Source organism: Diceros bicornis, chromosome 19 (genome assembly GCF_020826845.1).
Source record: "Diceros bicornis minor isolate mBicDic1 chromosome 19, mDicBic1.mat.cur, whole genome shotgun sequence".
NCBI lineage: Eukaryota > Metazoa > Chordata > Mammalia > Perissodactyla > Rhinocerotidae > Diceros > Diceros bicornis.
Genome location: NC_080758.1, coordinates 15,855,558 through 15,866,317, shown reverse-complemented (window position 1 = coordinate 15,866,317; position 10,760 = coordinate 15,855,558). Strand labels below are relative to the sequence as shown.

The 10,760-nt window shown below is 50.1% G+C and overlaps 1 protein-coding gene across 4 annotated transcripts in view; it reads left to right on the top strand.

The window, feature by feature from the left end:
• Nucleotides 1-5,151, top strand: part of DBNDD2 (dysbindin domain containing 2) — a 35,592-nt gene extending 30,441 nt beyond the window's left edge. Inside the window, exons 1-4 of one of the 4 annotated variants that reach the window (XM_058562615.1) lie at nt 661-703; nt 3,081-3,227; nt 3,420-3,557; nt 4,493-5,151. In XM_058562615.1, coding sequence (XP_058418598.1) covers nt 3,089-3,227; nt 3,420-3,557; nt 4,493-4,698 — 483 coding nt within the window. In that variant the 5' untranslated portion in view covers nt 661-703; nt 3,081-3,088 and the 3' untranslated portion in view covers nt 4,699-5,151. The other 3 variants (XM_058562617.1, XM_058562618.1, XM_058562616.1) reach the window with 3 other exon arrangements.
• Nucleotides 5,152-10,760: the final 5,609 nt, after the last annotated feature.

The following is a 10,760-nucleotide window of genomic DNA, read 5'->3' as shown; positions in this document are numbered from 1 at the left end:
TTGTATATCCTAGTTGTAGGTCCTTCTAGTTCTTCTATGTGGGACACCACCTCAGCAGGGCTTGAGGAGCAGTCAGTAGTTCCGTGCCCAGGATCCCAACCGGCAAACCCCGGGCACCGAAGCGGACAGCGAGAACTTAACCGCTATGCCACCGGGCTGCCCCGAGGTGTATTTTAATGTGGGCAGTGAAGGACTGAGAGGTGCCAAGGTGACTCCTAGTTCCTGGCTTGCTCAAGGATGTTTGTTGAATGAATGATCAAGAGACCCCACGGCAGAAGCATCTCCGACAGACAACCCCCTCCCCCCGCCCGGCCCTCTCTGCTTCTGGAGCTATGAGCACAAGGGGATGGGTGGGTGGAAGGGAGGAGGAAGAGAATGGGCAGTCTCGGCCCAGGAGCTGCTAGATTGGACACTTCTGGCACTAGTCTGAAGCAGGAGGCGCTGCGAGGGGACAAGCATGTCCCCTCTCGGGCCACAGTTTGCGCCTCACCCCTCCACCCTTGCCGGCCCCAACGTGCCGCGCCCCTCTTAGCAAGCACCCTGGGGGTGTTGGCTCCTCGCGGGCGTCTGGGGGCGCGGCGCAATACCCCCCGACCTCCAGCCCTGACCCGCCCCGTCCTGGCGCCCACTCCGCCCAGTGCGTTGGAAGACTGGGCGGCGGCGGCTCTGTCCTGTCCGGGAGCCAGGAACCCGGGGCTGCCGGGTGAGTCCCAGGATCACCGGGTCCTCCGTCGCAGTGCACCTGCCCTGGTGGGCGGCTCTGGGTCAGTGCCCGATCCCTCCGACGGGTCCTCAGTCTCTTTTCCTCTGTGTGCGCCCTCGAGATGTGCGCGCGTAAGCGTGCCAAGCGTGGCCGAGGAGTCAGGGTGCGGGTGTTCGTTGCATCGGGGCTGCTGGGGAGTCGGGGAGCAGCAAGTGTGCGTGGGCCGAGCTCGCGCGTGACCCTGCCGCGGGTCTGCGCCGGCGGGCGGGGCGCAGCAGATGTATCGGAGCACGCGGAGCCGAGCGCACCGGCGGGGTGCGGAGGGGTCCGGCTGGTCGCGGGGAGGAAGGATGCGTACCGGGAACTTTTTGCCCGCCCTGGAAGTCCGAGCAGTCGCGCCCGAAGGGGCTCCCTCCGGCCGCCGGGCGAGAGGCGAGCGCGTGTGCCCGCCGCCCCTCCCCCACTTCCGCCTCCCGCCTCTTCCTCGTTCCCGGCTCCCAGGGCCCGTCCGTCCCGGGGGAGACCCGGCGCAGCCCCACCCCGGACAGCGCGCCTCGCTCCCACGCCCCCGCCGCCGTCTCGCCGGAGCGGCCAGACTGAGTCAGCGGGGGCGCCGGGCGCGGCAGGTAGGGGCTCGGCGGCGGGCGCAGGTGCCGCCGGAGGGCCGGGCTGGGGGGGGCTGGGGCACGAGTGAGCGGCCGGGGGTGGGGGGGGTCCCTCCGCCGCCTCCCCTCCCAACCCCCGCGGACGCGGCGCGTCCCTTTTTAGGGAATTCTTTCGCTCTTGCTGATTCCAGTGCGGGTGGGGCAGAGACCGAGAGGGCGCTCCCCATTTCACGGGCCCCTGGCAGCTTCCTGCCCCCAAATCTCTTCCAATCTCTTCACCCCTCTCCTCAGCACCTCTAGTTGCGTAAACAACTCCCTTCTCTCCCGCGTTCGGCTCCGCGGCCCCCCTGGGGCCAGCCCCTTCAGTCTCGTGAGATTGATGGGGTTAGGGGGAGGGGAAAAGAGAGGGGGCGTCTCGGAGCCCCCGGTGCCGGTCAGCTCCCCTACCCTCTGTCTTTCCCTCCCCCTACCCGCTGCTAGAGCAGACGGCCCCAGGGGCCCCGGGTATTTTTAGCGTTGTGACCTGGGCGGCAGCTCAAAGAGCCTTTCCTAGGAATCGGCGTCAGCGCCTCCCTCCACTGCCAGCCCGCAGCTACATGGTCTCCCAGCACTTCCTTGGCCCTGCGTGGCCCATTCGGGTTTGGGTCCCTCACGCCCCCCTCCGCCCCCCCCATCCCCACCCACGCGCCTGTGGAGCTGGTCAGGGTCTCGGATACGCTGAGACCAGATGAGGTGGGGAAAGCAGTCTGCGGAGGATGACGGTCTGGTCCTCAAACTAGATACTCCCTTGCCTCTCGTGATGAGCTCAGAGCGAATGCCAGGAAGGAGACTGAGCGAATGCGAGTGAATGCATAGGGCTTGGGCTGGCCCAGAGCTCTGTTCTGGAAAGCTCTCAGCACTGGGGGCCTGATCTGAACTGGACCCAGGACCCGCCCTTCCCATTGCTACTCCGTCACTAGTGGGAAGAAAAGACAGTGAGATGTGTCAGAGGAGAGGAGCTGAAATAAAGAGCCGTGGGAGTACAGAGAAGAGATGATCGTCCTCTAAATAGCACATGTATGAGAGCTTTACATTTTACAGAGCACCTTCACAAGCAGTGTCTTGTGTTTGAGGCAGGTAGGGCAATTATGCCATTTTCATGAGGCTCGAAAGATGATTTTTTTAGGGACAGAGCCAAGTCTGGCAGTCAGATCTGTGACTTAAGAGCAGGGTTTGGAGGGGATGGTGATGATGGTGTGTGTATGTATGGGTGTGTGTGTATGTAAATAGGGGGGTGCTTTAGTCTTTGTCTGGATTTTGGAAGATGGGCAGAACCAGAACTGCAGCCCTGGAGCAAAAGGACCTTCCACTCTGAGATCTCTATCCTCTCCTCCTCCCTGGCCTTCTGAGGGGAGGCTGGGCCATTAAGTAGAAAGAGTGCCTCCCCCATTTGGGCTGAACCAGGCCCTCCAACCCCTCTCACAAGGGCAGATTCTGAGACTTGGCCATTGGCTGTGTGTGTCCCCTGAATACAGAGCAGCCTCTTTTGCGGTGCCTGGAACTGGCATCCCCTTTGTGGAGCTGGGGTAGGCCCGCCTCTGTATGAGACTTGACGTTTGTGGTAATGGACTTTGTTTCTGGGAAGGGGAAGGAGGTAGCCAAGTCCAGAGGTGTCCAGACTGGAACCAGAGGCCCCATTGCTGAGATGCTGCCTCCAGTGGGGCTCCGCAAGCCCAGGTCCCCACTGTAGTCCCTCTCAACTCCATAGCTGTACTTGCCCTTCCACCCTCCAGGAGCTGACATGGACCCAACTCCTCGGGCAACCCTGGAGCGCCAACAGCTCCGCCTTCGGGAGCGGCAGAAATTCTTTGAGGACATTTTACAGCCAGAGACCGAGTTTGTCTTCCCTCTGTCCCACCTGCATCTCGAGTCGCAGAGACGTAAGTTCTAAGTCCTGGGGAGAAGGACTAGGCTGGGGTAGGGAGGAAGTCTTGTGGGTCCTGGATCTCAGAAGTCCCCTCCCCTCTTGTTTTCTTTGCCCTCTAAACTTCTCTCTCTGGACCTGACATATCTCTGACCATCCTGTTGGCTCCAGCCTGGTTCCTTCTGACTTGCCCCCTCTTGATCTGTAGCCCCCATAGGTAGTATCTCATCCATGGAAGTGAATGTGGACACGCTGGAGCAAGTGGAACTTATTGACCTCGGGGATCAGGATGGAGCAGACGTGTTCTTGCCTTGTGAAGATCCTCCAGCCACCCCCCAGACGTCTGGTATGCCCCTCTGCTTTGGGGACTCGGGCACCAGTTACCCAGAGCTGGATGTCAGGGCTCTGAAGTGAGGCTGCAAGGCTGGGCTGAGGAAGTCTCCATGTGTGGGCTGGAAGTGGGCGTTTCCACCAACAGACAGCTGTCTGTTCTGATTTTCAGGAAGTTGCCCTGAGGGGAACTGGGTTACAGACTCCCAATGCAAAGTTCTAGGAATGTCCAACCCCCTTAGCCTTGGTTAACTTTACACTTGTAAAATTAATGGAATTAATGTAATTAAAATAATGTAAAAATGTAATTTTTATATTAGACAACTTAAGCAGTTTTAGTCATCTTAATATTAATATTTAGTGAGCACTTCAGTAGGTTTCTAATACTGTAAATCCTCATGATGTCCTTAGGGCAGGTGGTATTATCTCCATTTTATAAAGAAGGAATTTAGACTCAGAGAAGTTATCACATAACCAGACAGTGGAAAAGCTGGGTTCAAACTATGGCTGTCTGACTCCAAAGCCCATATGCTTAATCTATAAGATAGATATTCTCTTATTTAAAATTGCTACTATTTACTGATGGCCTACTATGTGCCAGACGTTTTATAAGCATTCTTAGATTTCATCCTCAAAACCCTTCTGGAAGGTAGGTGTCCCTTTTTTACAGAGCAGAGTCCTTGAGATGGAAAGTGATTTGCCCAAAGCTACTCAGAAGCGAGCAAGAGATGTAGGTAGAACTTGAACTGTTGAATTGATTGACCTGACTCTAGAGCCCAGACATGGTGTAGTGAAGTGGAAGGAACCGGAAGTCAGAAGACCTGGCTCTTTGCTGGACTGGCTAAGTGACTTTGGTCAAGTCCCTGGGCTTCAGTCTCTCCTGGCCAGATCATCTCTAAGAATCCTCTGAAGCCCTATTTGTGACCCTGACCAGCTCTTCTCTCTGGGCAGGGGTGGACCACCATTCAGAGGAGCTGAGCCTGCCAATGCCCATGCTAGACAGGACCACATCCCGCACCTCCTCTTCATCTTCTGACTCGTCCACCAACCTGCACAGCCCAAATCCTAGTGACGGCGGAGCAGACACGCCCTTGGCACAATCTGACGAAGAGGAGGGTGGGGGTGTTGAAGGGGCAGAGCCTGGAGCCTGCAGCTAGCAGTGGGTCTCCACCTATAGACTGACTGAGCTGGCTATTCTCCGCGTGAGACCCTAGGCTCAGCCACAGCCCTCCGGAGAAGACCAGACTCTTTACTTGTAGTAGGTACCAGAGGGTGGAAAGGAGGGTGGGATGGTGTACCTCTCTGAGAATGAACCATCCCCTGCTTTACTGCTAACGTTCTCCTGCTGCCACCCTCCCACCAGTTTTTGGGTTACTCTTGAGATAGGGCTTGTAAGCGAGGAGATGAAAGAAGAGGTAGGATAAGATGCCACTCCTCTCTCCCCCAAACTATCCTGCAGCCTTCTGATAGAGTCTCCTAAACCAGTGTCTCTAAATGGACGTAAACTCCTTAGCACTCCCATTGAGCTGGTACTCCAGCCATCCTGCTTCCTTACATCCTTTTTGGAACAGGGCACAGTATAAATAATAAACAAATAATAATATACCAACCATTCGTTTCTTTTTCTCATTGCAAAGATATCAAACCCACAATATTTCTTTTACTCTCTAACCAACACCATATCCCTATCACTCACTCCATTTATTCAAGAACTATTTATTGAACACGTGTGCTGGGCATTTGGAATACAGTTTTGAACAAGACAGGCTGTATCCCTGTCTTCATGGAGTTTACTGTCTCTGGAGGAGAAAATCAAATACCACAATTCACAGTGTGACATGTAACATGACAAGGAACTACTCTGGTGTCAGAAAATAGGGGCATCTTAACCTACCTTTTAAGGTCATTGAAGAGCTGATTTTTTAAGCTGACATCCAAAGGATGAGTAGGCGTTAGCTGGGTAGGGGCTGTAATCTAGGCAGAAAGAGCAGCTCGGGAAGACTTTAAATGGAGACAAATAGCCCTGAGGAACTGAAGAACATTCATGTTGGCTGAATTGTTGAATTTGAAGAGAAGATAAAGGGAGAGGTGAGATTGACAAAGGTCAGGTCATGAAATGCTTTGAAGCCTGTATCAAGTTTCAATTTGCTAGTAAAATATCAGTGTCTTAAGATATAAATTGATTTCCTCATATAAAAGAAGTCCAGAGTACAGGGCTATATGGCAGCTGCATAGTTATTGGGCACCAGGGTTCTTTTTGGCTCTTTTTGCTCAGCCATCCCAGGCACATGGCTCAAATTCACATTGATATCTTACATCTAAGATGGCTGTTGAAGCCCCAGCCATCATGTCCTTGAAACTGGCAGAAAGCAGAAGAAATTGGGGATGGGTAAAAAAAAAAGGCACAGCCAGCTGTCTATTGCCACTTCAAGAGGCATTTTGAGAAGTTCTAACCAGTAGCATCCACTTTCATCTCATTGGCCAGAACTTGCTAACATGAGAAATGCTTCATTTAAACACATTTTACAGACGTAGGCCCACAGCATTACTTAGAAGAAAGGAAATTCTGGCCTTTGGAAAGACAATAATCCTTTCAAGTCACTGAATTACCAATGCATCTGATTCCTGTTCTACCATTCAAACCTCTCAGGAGCACCCCAGCTACTGGGGAGGCTGGGATAGTCCTTTAGTAGGGCACACTGCTGTCTTGATAAAATCAGGGTTATGTTACTAAGGAACAAGAGGACAGTATCTTTGGGTAGGTAACTAGCAGTTTACATGTTAGAGGCCACACTAATGAATTTGAACTTCATGGGGAGTAATGAAGGATTATAAGTGGTTGAATTTGCTTGTTAAAAAGATAATTCTGGCTACAGTGTAGAATACACTGGAGGAGGACAGGCTCAAGACAGACATATAACCCAATAGTCCATGCAAGAGATAACAGTGGCTCAGAAGATAGTGGTGAGGATTAGCTTAACTGGGTATATAAACAAGCAGGATATAAACAAGTAAATGACATTCACTCAAATATTAAATGTCGGTGTTTAACATGTAAGACACTGAGCATGGCCTTGGGAATGTAGTGGCAAAAAAAGACATACTGATCTTATGGAGTTTAGAGTCTGGTGGGGGCCCAAATGTAAAACTGCAACCATGACTAGTGCTGAGAAGGAGTTAATAGCCTATTGAGAGGGGTCAGAGGTGGTTTCCCTTAACGAAGTGGCATGTGAGCTGAGATCTGAAGAATAAGCAGGAGTAATCTAGGGGAAGAATGGCAGAAGGGGCTCCTTGTAGTGTACTGACTAGAGGGGCCCAGAGTGGCTGCCTGGAAACCAGGAGATGATTGCAGCCATCTAGACAAGAGGGAATGGACTAGGGTGGAGAAAGGGGATATAGAAAAGTGGAAGGAATGAAGAGCGATTTAGGAGGCAAATTCCAAAAGATGTGATAGATAGTGTGAGAGAGGAAGGGGTCAGATGCCACCATTGTTTCTGCCTTGTGCAACAGGGTGATTTGGAGGGTTCTTCACCCTGACGAAGAGTTTAGGAGACAACCAGGTTTGGGAAGAAGGTCATAAATTTGTTTTTGGACATGTTGAGTTTGAGGTGCTTTTGAGACATGTTGAATAGGCACTTGGACTCATGAGTGTGGGATTTAGGTGAGAGGATGGGGCTGGAAAAATAAATAGATGAGTTGTCAGTGTGTAGGTGGTGAGTGGAGCCATGGGTGTGAATGAGCTTGCCCAGGAGAGAGTGTGGAATGAAAGGTGGAGTTATAGGACCCAGCCTTAAGGAACACCAAGTCATTTCTCACATTACATCAAACACCACCCGTGGGATCAATGACTTCAGCTTAAATCCCAAAGCTCTTTGTGCCACCCGGGCTGAGTGACAGGGCTGCAGTTTTCCCATAGTCCCATCCTGCTTTCACCCCTGCAGGAGGCCCTTGTAAGTGACAGTTCTTAAATGCTTTTCCTAGCGCTAGTGAGAAACTTGTGGGAGTTTTGTGCTCCTTTTGTCTAAAAGCCTGTGTCCAAGTTGAGATCATCTGCTAAGCTGGGCCAGGGCCCAGTCTCATGTTAAATGTTGTCACTTTTCTGGGTTGCTTATGACTTTGCTGCACATAGAAGACATGGTCTCTGTCCTCTTGTGCTTCTCCCTTTGGAGTAGCAAGGCTTAACCTCCTGTCTGACTGTGGCTGAGCCTTCTCCTGGCTTCTGCTCTGCAGGGCTTCTCAGCTCCTGGGATCACCCTACTTCCCTCCAAGGTCAGTAATAGGAAGCTGGACTAGCTTGATTGCTGTCAACATGTCGACAAGTCTCTTAGTACCCCAGGCACATGATGCTAAGATCTGTGGGGTTTGGGGCAGGGAGCCTGCCTGGGAAGAGAGATGTACAGCCCTCTAGAGAAGTAGAATTGTTTGTGAGTCTACGGGGAGCCTTTAGTTCAGCTGCTATGAGCCCTAGCCCTGCCTGGAAAAGTCTAGGGTCAGCTGAGACCCCAGGACCACTTCCTGGTTGGACAATGACCCCTTCTTCTGCCAAACCACAGGGGCTTGGCTGGCCTTCAGAGCCAGCAGCTCCAGCTGACTATTTTTTGAGGCTACACAGTGCCCTTGGAGATGGGAGGATGATTTCGAGCCAACTCCAAGGCAAGCAGCCCAGCTTTCAGTCTCCAAGCCACAGTGTGGCTTCTGTCTGTTGCATAGACTTGACATAGACTCTGGAGAGGAGGGAGAAGACAAACTCATCCCGTAGAATCCCATGCTGTGGAGGAAATAGGAGGGACCACTACTTGGGGGAAGATTCCCTGGAAGGCTTACACTGTAGCAGTTCCCAGGATGCACAGAACTTGCTACTGTGGACAGCATGGCAGTGTGGAGACAACATGGAACTGTGCTATGATGTTGTCCTGTTCGTTTGTTTATTCAAACATTACTGAGCACCTACTATGTGCTAGCCTCCTTGCTTAGGCAACAGAAATACTAAGGTGACCAAGAGCTCTTCCAGGAGCAGACATGGCCACAGATAATGGAAATATAATGTGGGCTATAGCAGGAGTGCACACCAGAAAGGAGAAGGTAAGTCTTTTCTGGAGGTTGCTGCATCTTCAATGATGGGGACAGGCAATTTCAAAAGGAAACAAAGCATAGAAATACAAAATAATTGTAATGGTGGCAGCTACTTTTTTTTGGGGGGGGGGTTGATAGTGTGGACTCTACTCCTGGCTCCATCACTCACTGTGATCGTAGGCAATTATCTGTTTCTGTACCTCAGTTTTCTCATCAGTAAAATGAGATAACAGTACCTACCTCAAAGAGTTGCTGAAGTAACTGGTACTAAATGTTATTAAGCACTTATTACATTCCAGACGGTACATGTACACAACTTCTAAACCTTACGACAACCATGAAAGTATGTTTATCCATTTTACGGAGGAGGAAAAGGAACACTCAGGTTGCTCATGCTCATATGGATTAAAGGTTGCTGTGGGGATTTGAACGCATATCTGACATCTAAACTCATGGCCTTCCTTCTTTTCCATGTCTAGTGGGACAGAAACACTGGTGTAAGTAGAATGAGGTCATAATGAGAGAAAGACATCTTTTTGACACTTCCTCTCTGGTTGGTTGTGACATATCTTGGCAGACCTGCCTGACACTAAATTTGGCTCTTCCTAGAAGTATGGTTGTGATTTTATCAAGAGACAGTATGCAAAATCCTTCATGAATGTGTTCCCCATAGGGCAACTGGAAAAACCAAAGCAGGAGTTTAACACTGGAACTCCTACAACTCAATAATAAAAAGGCAAACAAGCCAGTATAAAAGGGGGAGGGTGCAAAAAACATTTTCACAGGCCCTTCACAAAAGAAAATATGTGGATGGCCAATAAGCACATGAAAAGATGCTCGACATCATTAGGTACCAGGGAAATGCAAATTAAAACCACAATGAGATGCCACTACATACACACTCACATGGCTAAAACTAAAAAGTCCAAAAAATTAAAAACAAATGTTGACCAGGATGTGGAGCAACCAAAACTCTCATACATTGTTGGTGCAAGTATACAATGATACATTTTGGAGAAGGTCTGGCAGTTTCTTATAAAATTAAACATACACCTACTCTTTGACCACTCCTAAATATTTACCCAAGGGCAATGATAAACATGTGTCTACAAAGTAACTTGTACAGCAGCCTAGTTCATAATAACTAAAAACTTAAAAGAGCTCAGGTGTCCATCAAAGGAGAATGGTTAAACTATGGTATATTCATACAATGTAATACTACACAGCAATGAGAAGAAACAAACTGCTGATACATGCAAGAACATGATGATTCTCAAAAACATTCTTCCTGTGAAAGACGCCTTGCACAAAAAGGATACATACTATATGATGATTTCATTTATATGAAGCTCTGGAACAGACTAATCTATTTTGTGAAGAAAAATCAGAACAGTGGTTGCCTCTGGAAGCAGGTAGAGGGGACAGGGATTGACTGGGAAAGGGCATTAGCCAATTTTCTGGGGTTTTAGGAATGTTCCATATCTTGATAGGAGTTTGGGTGACACAGGTGTATGTTTTGTTAGACTCAGTGAATGTGCACTTCAGATTTGTGCATTTCTTTGTATGTAAATTTTACACCAAAAGAAAAATGTAAATATTGAACTCTAGTTAATGATACGCATGCTGAAATATTTAGGAGAAAGTGTACCTATGTCTGCAATTTACTTCGAAATGCATTAAAACATAAGATGAATTGAGGGATTTATAGATTGATGTGTGATAAGGCAAGTATAGTCAAATGTTTATGGTGGAATCTAGGTGCTGCGGAAACAGGTGTTCATTCTTTCAACTTTGCTGTATGTTTGAAATTTTTCATAATAAAAGGGCGAGTTATTGAGGGGTTTTGCAGGAAAGCTCTGCCACCAGAGGAGCTGGCTAGGCTTAGGACCGAGCAAACGGAGACACTAGAAGCTGAGGAAGGCAGAAGATCCGCCTCGTGACGTTGCAAAAGTCATTAACCTTTTTCAGTCTCCGTTTCCTCAACTATCACATGCCACAATGGCAGTGGCGGCGCTCGGTATGATTAAGCACTTTATTGTGGGTGGGACTACCTCAAAGTAGGGGGGGAGTGGTCCTCAATGCAACCCACAGCAGCGCCAGACGCCCACCGCCCTCCGTGCCCAGTCAGCGGCGACTCAGACCTACC